Raw genomic sequence first — 12,578 nt, forward strand, 5'->3', positions numbered from 1 at the left:
GGATAACAATAGCATGGGGGGCCCCGTCATCTTCCAACTCAATCTGTAAGTGATCCGCAGGTTTTAACTTTTCTTCATTCGATTTGGGAACTACATATTTCCCGTTTCCTTCAATGATAATACTCATCTCCCCACTTTTGATCTCCGCATTAACTTTTAACACACCTTCGAGCACAAACACCTGGGAACTCTCACTTCCCACTATTACCAAGGTTAACCCTTTCTTCGCTGAACCAAGTCTATCTGACCCACAAGGACTGCCTTCCTTGTCAACTGAATCAAATACCTCAGACTTTTTCTGAGCTTCATTACTAGGTTCAGTACCACGTGCATCCACATCTTGGACACACTCCAACGGGATATTTGCCTCTTCCAGGTTTTCAATACCCGTACCCGGTCAAAACTCTAAATTCCCCTGATTCTCCCAGCTGCTCTCTGGGCAACTCCCTTCCAGAGTAAACTCAACCCCGCGGGCTGAAACAACCTCATCTGCCAACCCAGCAGACTTCTTCAAGGTAAGGGCACCCTTTTCATCTAGGACTGCCCTCATTTCATTATCGGGAACACCTTTAGAATTTTCAACTTCTTCAAACAGTTCTGTCAAACCAGACAGATCATCCATGTCCAACTCTGGACCTTTTAACAGCTCTACCTGTTTCTCATCTTTATCTCCTGCCTCTAGAACTTTTCTCCTCGCTGAGGGCAGGTCTACCTCCTCTCCCTTACTCTCTTTCACTTTACTACTCTTTGTTTTACCACCCTCTAAACCCTCGTGGTACAGGGTCGGTAAAAACGTCTCGGCCAAATCGATACTGGCCAGATTTAAACTGCTCTCGTTCTCAGCTGCCTTTCTCAACATGCTGCGAGTAACCGCGCATGCGGGATAGATCTTGGACGCTAGGGGCGGGGCTGCAACGCTCACCGGCCGGCTCGTCAGCGTCATTGCTGACCAAACCTTACCACCGGCTAAATCGTTACCCAGAAGGACGTCCGCGTCAGTTCTCGGGAATTCTGATCGCACCCCCATTTCAACTGGTCCAGAGACTAGCTCACAATTCATAATGACCCTATGCAAGGGCACCATTTCCGTCCCTTTGCCTATTCTTTTCACAGCTACCATTCCCGTCTTGCAACCAAAATCTAGTACCTTACTGCTGATCAATGATAGTTCAGCCCCCGTGTCTCTCCAGATCCGTACTGGAACTGGGGTGCCTCCCTCCCTCACAGACACGGTTCCGTTTGACATACAAATCTCAGACCCTTCTTGTACTCTGTCTACCCGGGGCTCTCTTGTCGATTTACTGATTACCACGGCGCATCCGATAGGGACTGCTGCTTTCCCTTTTCCTGTCTCTTTCTTCGGAGCAAAGCACCTAGATGCAATATGCCCCCCCCCCCCTTTCCACAATTAAAACAGGTCAAGCCCGGAAATCTCTGGTCGTCTTGCCTTTCCCCCTCAATCTTACCACTAGCTCCCGGCGAGACCTCTGCCTCAGCCGGCGGGCTTTCTCAATCGTTCCCACGGTCTCTCTGGGAACTTTTATTCGAGGAAAACTTTGTCTTGTGGGTTAGGGCATATTCATCTGCGAACCTAGCAAATTCTGAGATGGACTTATTCGGCTTCTCATTCAAATATATCCGGATATCCTCTGAAACACAACCTTTAGATTCCTCAATCCCTGAGACGCCAATAATCCTCTTCCACTATCTCTGCTGTGCACCAACGGTCCAAGAGCACACCCTTCTCATAGGCAAACTCGGTATACGTCTGATTCCACCCTTTCTTTAGATTTCTGAACTTTTGTCTATACGCTTCAGGTACTAACTCATAACTCCGGAGAATGGCCGCCTTTACTTTGTCATAACTCTCCTCCTCTTCCTCCTCCATGGACAACGCCGTATATGCCCGCTGTGCCTTCCCTTTTAACACACTTTGTAACAACGCCACCCACTGATCTCTGGGCCATTTCTGATTCACTGCCACCTTTTCAAAAAGCAAGAAATAACTATCAACATCCGTCTCCTCGAACGGAGGTACTAACCTCAACTCCCGACTAACATTAAACCGCTCCTCTCGGTCTGACCCCTGAACTCGTTGCCCTTGCCTTAACTTCTCCATCTCCAAGTCATGTTTCCTTTGTTTCTCTGCCTCCCCATACTCTCTCTCCTCAGCTCTTTCCTTCTCTTTTTCAGCTGCTTCCAGCTGTTTTAACTGAATTTCATGCTCTCTTTGTTTCTCAGCTCTTTCCTTCTCTCTCTCTCTCTCTCCCTCTCCCTCTCCCTCTCCCTCTCCCTCTCCCTCTCCCTCTCCCTCTCCCTCTCCCTCTCCCTCTCCCTCTCCCTCTCCCTCTCCCTCTCCCTCTCCCTCTCCCTCTCTCTCTCTCTCCCCCCCCCCCCCTCTTTCATTCCTCTTCTCAGCTGCTCCCAGCTGCTTTAACTTAATTGCATGTTCCAACCTTAATTTCTCCAACTCTAACTGAGCCATCCCACTAGCTGGTACCTTTTCAGGGATATTTTCCAATACCTCAGCTGCAAACACATTCTTCCCAATATAATACTGAGTTATTGCCCTTCGCACCTCCCGCTTTTTCATTGACAACCTCACCTCTGCGAGCTTTAACCCCTTCGCCAAATTTATCAAGTCTGATTTGGTGGCCGCCTCTAGCGCCTCCAGAGTCGGGTTTTCTATAAATTCACCCACATCCATCTTTGCTGGTTTCCCGTCTGGCTACCTGCATAACCAGATCCAAGTTTGGACTTACAAGCCTGATTCACTGGCCTCCCAATTTGGTGTCAAATCCTGAGACGAGAACCCCAATTGTTATGTACCCCGTAACTGGGTCACTTACCAGCAAAGATAGAGAGGTCCGTTGAATTCTGATGGTACTATTTTTAACAGTATTTATTGATAAAAATACACAAAAATAATATCAAGGCAAACTTACAGATAATATACGTCGTCAATACTAAATCTAAAAGCGCGGGTCTAATAGTAATCAATAAGAAATAGCTCTATCGTTGTCTAGGGGATAATGTATTGTCCGATGGAAATATAAAGGTCACTCAGTTCATTCAAGCTGCAGCTTTTGGGTTGGAGAGAAAGACGGGTTAAAACTTGCCCATTCCTTTTATGATCTCAATCCTTCGACAGTCGTTGGGAGTTGATTTCCCCGTTGTTAGCTAAAACCCGTTCTGCCGTGGTACAGGGCCCACTGATTCTGGGGCAAACGGAAAAGGACGCACGTGGCCTTCCACTGGTTTTTGCTATTACGGGATCGTTAGCTTTTCTTCTGGTGCGTCTGAGGGGCTGTTCCCACAGACCCTCTTTTTATCCTGACTCACAGGGTCTCAGGTGTCAATCAGGTTGGGATGATGCAATCCCTCCACCAACCTCCCCCTCGGTTTATTGCCTGGTGCTTCGATGCATAGTACAGGATGCAATACACAAGTCCGTCTCCAAGAGACAATAGCCGGTATCAATGGGTCCGCCTTTCGGAGGCCAGGACACATTCCAACTCTTTGTGGATTCTGCATGTCTCTCTCATTTCCTGGGTCTCCTGAACTGATGTAATAGTGATCTTGCGATTCTCACAAAGGAGGAGGCTACCCCGCACCCTTCGGCCCCTCAGAGCTGTGGCACATTCGTAACAACACTGAGAGAGGTCAAATAAGGTCTGGGGTTCCACTGGGTCCTAAGTTCCACCGCATTGAGACAGGTTGAATAAGGGACTTGAGCATTCGCGTTTTTTGGTATCCGCGAGGGGTCCCGGAACCAATCCCTCGCGGATAAGGAGGGTCGACTGTGTAGAGTACAGGTGGGAGAGAATGTATGGAGACATCATGTGGATCAAATCGTGAATGCTCAGGTGGAAAACACAACAACATCTTGCCCTGACTCCCCGGACATAGAAGCAAACACTCTTGATTTTACCACATCAACCTCATCCACAGATAAGCCTGTCATCAGTGCTAAGAACCCACCTGATGTACCCGTGGAGACTAATTCCCCAAACCAAACGTTGCAGGACAGATGATACCTGGAGAGGCAGAGAAGCCCCCACCCCCAGAGACTTCAGTTAAAATAATTATTATTATGTTACTTTGTTATAATTTCATATTATTAAGTTATTCATTAAACAGTTGGTGGGCATTTGTATATTAAGGGTACACATACAGTATTTGTTTAGCGAAGTGCGTAATCCTTCTTGTAGGGGAGGAGTGTACCATATAGCCTACTGTATAATATGGGATTATTTAATGTCGTAGTAACAAGTTATTGAGCATGTGCTATTAAGCATGTATTGATATGTATATATGTGTTTAGTTCGGGTTCCGTAAGTAAAAACCCCTGTTATCTTAGCTCCAGTCTCTAGTGTTTTTATTTATAGTTTTGTTCTGGAAATCTAAATATTGTACATTTGAAGTCTCCTTTTATTCGCAGTATATTACTTCAGTACTAGTGAAGTGCCTTGCCCTGAAATGTCGGCTTGCTATTCCTATCCATAAATGCTGCCTGATCTGATGAGTTCCTCCAGAAATTTGTATGTGTTACTCTGGATTTCCAATATCTGCAGAATCTCTTGTGTTTGTATTACTTCATGTACTCTAGTATAATGATTAGATTTGATTTCACTTACACAGAATCATACTGACTGGCTTAATTACCTTGAATTTTTATTAGTGACCTACATCAAAGTATGTAGCATTGTTTAATATCTATTTGCAAGACTAATTACTTATGGTTAATGTGAACTGATGAGCACTTGATGACAATCCATACGAGGAATAACGTTCTATGTTGCCAAGAAACCATCATATGAAATTGTTCATATATGGTGATGCAGATCGCCAATAAGTGAAAAACAGTACAATTGACAAACGGTGGGTGGAGTAATCAGTGTGGTTGTAGAATTTTTTTTGATAAACACTTTCACTTAATTTCAGGATCAATTACAGCAGAAGATCGTCTGTCCTGGGATCGTCACCTGCCTTGCTGTCTCACCCAATGGGCTTTATGTGACGGCTGGAATTGAAGAGACTATCTATTTGTGGGAGGTAAACTTTAAAATCCCTGTTCATTGTTGTGTGCTGTAATTTTCAATTTATAATTACTGACTGCATAATGTATAGAATTAAGGTTTGGGAAAATAAGATAAACCTGTTGGTTTATATGTTTGATTTAAGATTTTAAAATAATCTTGAGACCTCACGTTAATAGGCTTTCCTAGGGAAAATTAACCGTTCAAATTTAGATGATGCATCTTGTATTGAAATAGAAACATGTCATCATGAAAACACTTCTGATCTTTCCATTTGGTCTTTTGTTAAAGTGGTAAGTTTTGCTGCAGAAATTTCAGAAAATTCTTATGAAGGATCTTTAATATGAAACCTTAACTATTTTGCTCTTCAAAGAATGACTGATTGCAATATTCGCTGTTAGAATGAAACTAAATGTATACAGTCGGCCCTCCTTATCTGCGGATTCAACCAACCGCGGATCGGGAAAACCTGGAAGTTCTCTCTCCAGCGCTCGTTGCTTGAGCATGTACAGACTATTTTTTCTTGTCATTATTCCCTAAACAATACAGTATAACAACTATTTACAAAGCATTTACATTGTTTTAGGTATTATAAGTATTATAATAAAGTATTATAAGAAATGACTTAAAAGTACAGGCAGTCCCCGGGTAATGAATGAGTTCCATTCTTGAATCTGTCTTGGACAATGCCATCTTGGACAATGACTCCCATCCACTCCATAATGTACTGGTTAGGCACAGGTGTACATTCAACCAGAGACTCATTCCACCGAGATGTAACACTGAGCGTCATAGGAAGTTATTCCTACCTGTGGCCTTCAAACTTTACAACTCCTCCCTCAGTGTCAGACAACCTGAGCCAATAGGCTGCTCCTGGACTTATTTCCACTTGGCATGATTAACATTATTATTTAATTATTTATGGTTTTATATTGCTATATTTCTTCACTATTCTTTTGGTGCGGCTGTAACGAAACCCAATTTCCCCCGGGATCAATAAAGTATATCTGTCTGTCTTTAAGTCGGATTTGAAGTCAGAACAGGTACATCCGGTATTATTTAGCATCAGTTAGTCAAACGTTTTTCTTAGTATGTAGTACATATTTTACCTTTCTATGCATATAAAACACTTAAGAAACATATGTATTTCAATAATTTAACCACTGCGTCGCTTAGTAATAATTGTAGCTTTCATCGGGGCAGGGCCTTTCACATTCTCTATTAAAATTGTTCTGATTGTTGACCGACTGTAACCTAATGCTTTTCCAATGATCGATGGTGTTTCACCTCTTTCCGATGACTTTATTACTTCCACCTTATTTTCAATCGCGATTGTGATTATTTTCGTGAACAGAAACACTGCGGATTCAGAGCTGCGCTGCCAGGTCCTAATGTCCACCGCACAGGGTCATGTTAAATAAAGTCCGGGGTTCTGCTGGGTCCTAAAGACCACTGCACTGATGCATGTTAAATAAGGGACTTGAGCATCTGCGAATTTTGGTATCTGCGGGGGGTCTGGTGGATTTGGAGCTCCTTTCCGGGGAACACACTAAGACGGTAGCGCGATATTAATACGCAGCAGCCTGTCCGGACTCTGGATTGGGGTTTGCCAAACATTACGTGGATTTTCTGGTGTAGTCTGTTTTGTCGTATGCTTTTGTGATATCATTCTAGAGGAACGTTGTCTCATTTTTTAACTGCATTGCATTTGTGGTTTCTAAATGACAATAATCTGAATCTGAATAAGGAGGGCTGACTGTAATTAGCAAGTTCAGTGATTGAATAAAATATCAAGCTCGGTAGCTTGAAGTTCTTCAAAGTAACCACATTGTGGCAGTCACTGCACATTCAAAGTCAGAAGAATCTTGTTGCAATTTCAAATCCCCTTTAGGATTTACACTGCAGTTACTACTTTATAATTGTGAAATATGAAGCTTCATAGATGAGGCATCTTGGATTCTGCTAAAATTGTCAAAAACATGACTGAATTTTAATTTCTTTCATCGCTTTCACGATTTTCACCTTGTTTTTGTCACACTATTACCAGCATTTCTCTTCTGCAGTGCCTTTCCCCACTGCAGATTTTTCATATGTGAAATTCACTGTTCATTAAACAACAGTTTCTGATGCTATGTGAATTCTATGCTGTCTGCAGTATTGCTTAGAGTTCTCCTGGTACCTCCGTCTGGTGACAGCAGCTCTGTTTCAGCATTGACCTTATCCTTAGTAACAATATCATCCTTCTTCACATTTTGTTTTAATAATAATTTGATTTTGTCCCTTTCAGATAGCAAGGACCAAGCTTCAATAACTATTAAATGTCAATTGGTGTCTCAATCCATCCTCTTCACTTTCTTCTGATAGTGCCTGTCTTTTAATTGAATACATTAACTGTATTTTTTTTCCTCTTACTCTGATCCATCTTCATTGGAATTCAGGCTTCATCCTACCTCAGTGAACACTAAAATGATAACGATTAGTATTTTCTCTTGCCTCAAAGCTTACATTTTACACTGAAATGTTTTTGCCCTACTGCCCCTCACAAGATTTGACTTTTTATTTCCAAGTATAATTTTCTTGATTTTTTTTTGTTATTGAGTACTGATTGCCACTTCTATTTTCCATCTGTCATTTTCTTTCAACTCACCATGAAGTTTCAGTATAAAATTGAATCTCATTAGGTTGAATGACAATGAGAAAGAAAAAAAGAACTTGCATATATTCAACCACATTTCTGTATTATTACTTGTTCCCTCCCAAGTGATACTGACATGACCAATGAAGAGCTCAAGCTGCTTATATATGAACTCTGGTCACATCATTAGATACAGGAGTGGGACCTGGTTTGAACTTCTGCTGCTGTAGTCCATCCACTTCAAGATTCAATATGTGGTATGTTCAGTGATGCTCCTGTGCACACCACTGTTGTAACATGTGGTTATTTGAGCCACTAGTGCCTTCCTATCAGTTTGGCCATTCTCTTTTGATGCCACAAGGTGGTTTTGCCCATAGAACTGCAGCTCACTGGGTGGTTTTGTCTTTCGCACCATTCTCTGTAAACTCAAGACTTGTGTGTGAAAATCCCAGGAGATTAGCAGTTTGAGGAACTCAGGTGACCCGATTTTGAATCAACAATCACTCCATGGTCAAAGTCATTCAGGTCATATTTCTTCCCTATTCTGATGTTTGGACTGAACAACAACTGAGCTTCTTAACCATGTCTGTATGCTTTTTTGCACTGAGTTGCTGCCGATGATTGGCTGATTAGAGATTTGCATTATAGAGCAGGTATATAGGTCTACCTCACAAACTGGCCATTGAGTGCATATATGTTGCACCTATTATATGTTACACATTCTTGGGAAGTAAATCCTACTGTTAGTTATTAAAGGTCTGTAACCAGCACATTCATCTTCCCAGCTTCTGAAGAATATTTTCCCAACCTCCGATTTCTGTTGCTTTAATTTCAGAAAGGAACAAAGCCAATCTGGATGTTGCCCTCCAAACCACACACTATCCTGACTTGGGGGAAAAAATATCACTGTTTCTTCATCATTGTCTAAATTGGGCATTTGTGAGCAGCTTCAGAATCAGATTAATGATGATTGTTTTTTAACATGAAAATAGGTGTTTTGTGGCAACACTACCGTGCAAATATACAAAGTGACCACGAATCACAGAAGTACATAATGCAGTTGTTTTCATGGACTGTTCAGAAATTTGATGACGGGGAGGAGAGCTGTTCATGAATGTGGGTCTTTAAGCTCATTTACTGCCTCTCTGATTGTAGTAGAGTGAAGAGGGCATGTCCCAGATGGTGAAGGTTGTTGGTAATTAATGACTTCTTGATGAATAAGTGCCATTTGATGGTACTGTCAATAACCCTTTCCATCACTTTACCCTGAAAATAGGCTGGTGGAGGGGAAATTAGTTGTTGAAAAGGCATAGATGCATGCTTTTCCTTTTTGATAAGTAGATGTTGGTATAGGAACAGTACTGGAGCAATAGAAGGCATGTTTACAGAGAATTTCAAGTAAAGAGCCCAGGAAACTTTATAAACATTTCTAGCTCTTTCTTTACAATATGTAGCTTTTGTCCAATAATTTTCTGAGCCCCAGCATCTCTCATGAGGAGAGTAGAAATGGGAACCCATTTGCCAGAGCTGGGTTCTAAAGATGGTGGAGAGATCTTCAAAGAAATATTGGCAATAGTCTCCCACACAGCCACACAGGAGGTAGTGAGGAGAGGCTATAATTAAATGGCTAGGTGAGGGAGGGTGAATGGGATTAGATTGAAAGGGCTGTAAGATGCGAAGAAAGGCTGGTTCTTGAAATAATATGTGGGCTGATTATTTAATAGTATGCTCTTTCGAGGGAATTCTTAATTTATAGAGAATTGCAAGCTTTTGAACACCTGGAACTTTCATAGGTTAATTTTGATGAAGGTTTTTTGGCATAAACTTATCATAAACTTGGCATAAAATGGTGAAGGTATTTTGAATAAAGGTATAATGATGGCACCATATTTAAATTCAGCATGGTATGCACTTTGAAGCATGCTGATAAAATGAAATTGATTATAGCCGAATCATTGGAAGGGCGTAGAAATAATAAATGAACCAATAATCCAAGTATATATTTTTAAATTGTTTGGAAAGGTAAATAATGTAGCTCAGGTTTGTATAGTTGTATAATGGAGTTGTGCCTGGGGCTCAGGAGGCAGCCATCTTGCATCCACAATAAATTCTGAATTGTTGTAAATACCTCTTGAAACTAAATTAACTGGTTTAAACGCTGATATATTCCTGTTTTATTTCTCTTCTAAGGTACCTACTGGAAATCTTCTCCTCACACTGTCCAGGCATTATCAGGAGCTGACATGCATTCGCTTCACTGATGATAGCAGCCACTTCATCTCAGGAGGGAAAGATAATCTTGTGATCGTGTGGAACTTGTCCAGGTATTGGATTAATTATATAACAAGTAACCCTAACCTTCCCACTTTTCTGTAGTGCATTTTTAATTCTTCATTTATAATAGAATGTAACAAGCTTATTAGGAAAATTTAGCAATAGCTATAATATATTAAATTTTACATATTTTTTCATGTAAAATGGTGGACATATGTATTAAATAACAAGTCTTACTCTACTGCCTTCATACTATGTATCTACACAGCTATGTAGTGAGTTAAACAACTTTTCAAAAAACCTCCAAGATGGAAGCTTACTTCAGGAATTTTAATGAGATCTCTTACTTTTGAAAAGCTAATTGCTTTTTCAAGGGCAAATAAAAAATGGACGGAGGTGTGTGTCTTTCCACCATGCTTCAAATCGAATTAAAACTAACCTGCACTGGAATTGGTATTTTTTTTAAAAAACAGCCAGAACACTCCCTGCCTGGCATCATAGGAAGTCAAACTTAACTACTGAAACTAAAAGTGAAGTGAGCAATTCACTGAGACTGTCCTGCCAAACACTTAGATTCTAGTCTTGAAAGCGGTCATACTGCACAGTCTTTAACCATTCTCACTTTAAAAATACTGGCCTTGATGACGTACTTGCTTGCAACAATGTTTGATGAGAGTAGAGGCAATATGGATATTGGGTGTTCAGAGTTACCTCTGAAATGAATTTTGTTGCCTTACTACGTCCTCCAACTCACAGTAGCCCCTCAGTCGAGAAAGGAATAGAGTTTACTAAGGGAACTTTGTTTTGGGAGAGATTCCTGCTTTGTGATGCACTGCACTTCCTCTGCATAGCCTTGTCTTTGAACATCAAGAAAGGTGTATCCTTTGCCCAATTCAGTTTCTCTGCACTGAAAGGTTGCTTATAAATGTGCCAACTGTTGCAAAGGCTGTGTTTGGCTACCCCTGTAAAGGAATGAGCAACATGTGAGAGCTGGGCAATTGCTTTGGTAAGCGACTTCCAGCTTGAAAAATATGCACTGCCAAGTTGCAGCGGTGATCAGTGAGTGATGTTGGTTGATACTTGAGGATGTATTTCTACATCTGCCTCAGGGTCAGCTAAGTAGAAAGTTTCCTGCAGACTTTGTTCCTCTTAAGGATCAGCAAGAAATGCTGGGCCAGTTAACCATGGCAAGGAGGTGAGCTGATTAGCTTGAAACCTCCTTGTACATTATCAGCTAGGTTAAGATCAGCAGGAACATAGTTTCATTGGCTGTTTTGAGTCAATCCCCTGATATGTTGGATCTTATTTGTTATGTTTTGTAACTTCAAAACATAAAAAACTAATTGAAAGAAAAATAAGGGAGCCAGGAATGTGTAACTTTTTTTTACTTCAAGTGAGGGATGTGATGCATATGATATGATGGTGTGATGATGTATGCCATTTATGCACTATTATATATAAATTGCAATGCATTATTTAAATAAAGAATGCTCAAACAATATATTTACAATATTGCTCAAATATTAAATACACAACACTCTTTCCTGCTTAGCTACAAATTCCAGCTCATTATAAAATGTATCTCAGCTTCTATACATATGTGTATCACATATACTACAGGTGTCCCCGGTTTTTTGAATGTTCACTTTACGACACCTTGCTGTTACGAAAGACTTACATTAGTTACCCGTTTTCGCTAACAGAAGGTGTTTTCACTGTTACGAAGAAAGGCATCGTGTGAGAAAAGCAGCCAATTTCCTCCCCCAGAACTGCATTTAACCGCCATTGCTTAAACACGTGCTTGTGAGCATCTGTGCTTTACTGTATGTTGATTTATTTGTGCATCCGTTAGCAAGATGAGTTCTAAGGTACCTGTATCGGAAAAGCCTAAAAGAGCTCGTTTCGATCGTGGTGATCGAAGTAAGGACATTGTCCGCGCATTGAATTTGCCTGCGTCCACCATTAACACTATTTATACGCAGAGAGAGAATTTTGAAAGCTGCCAATGTTATTGTTGGTTCTGCTCGTAGCAAGTGGTCTCTCTTAGTTGGCATCCAATAATGGGTAAAATGGAAAGTCTATTGCTTGAGTAGATTGATGGGTGTAGAAAGCGTGGTGTTCCATTAAGTTATCTTATACTTAAGGAGAAATTAGTTAGTCTTTTTAATAAGCTGAAACAGAAAGCACTGGACGATAATGATGAAAGTGTTGCAAAAGTGGAATTTAAAGACAGTCATGGGTTGTTTGATCGGTTTCTGAGGCGAGGGCAGCTTCATAGTTTAACGTTTACTGGAGAGAGTGCTTCGGCTGATACTGAAGCTGCCGAAAAGTTCCCAGAAGATCGGAAGAAAATAATTACAGAAGGTGGTTATTCATATAAGCAAGTGTTTAACTGTGATGAAACTGCAATTTATTGGAAAAAATTGCCAAGCAAGACATTTATTTCAATAGAAGAAAAGCAGGCTAAGGGACACAAGGCATCGAAGGACAGGTTTACCCTAATGCCTATTATTAACACCACTGGTGATGCTATCCTTAAGCCTCTACTAGTGTACCATTCAGAAAATCCAAGGGCACTTAAAGGTGTTGATAAAAAAGCACATTCCATTGTGTTCCGTTCACATCCAAGT

The 12,578-nt window shown here is 41.0% G+C and overlaps 1 protein-coding gene across 1 annotated transcript in view; it reads left to right on the plus strand.

The window, feature by feature from the left end:
- wdr18 (WD repeat domain 18) overlaps positions 1-12,578 on the plus strand; it is a 241,671-nt gene that overhangs the window by 14,600 nt on the left and 214,493 nt on the right. Inside the window, exons 2-3 of the mRNA XM_073068667.1 lie at positions 4,945-5,055; positions 9,865-9,998. Of these exons, the coding sequence (XP_072924768.1) occupies positions 4,945-5,055; positions 9,865-9,998 (245 nt within the window). The remainder of the gene's footprint in view (positions 1-4,944; positions 5,056-9,864; positions 9,999-12,578) is intronic.

This window comes from Hemitrygon akajei, chromosome 16, assembly GCF_048418815.1.
Source record: "Hemitrygon akajei chromosome 16, sHemAka1.3, whole genome shotgun sequence".
Lineage (NCBI taxonomy): Eukaryota > Metazoa > Chordata > Chondrichthyes > Myliobatiformes > Dasyatidae > Hemitrygon > Hemitrygon akajei.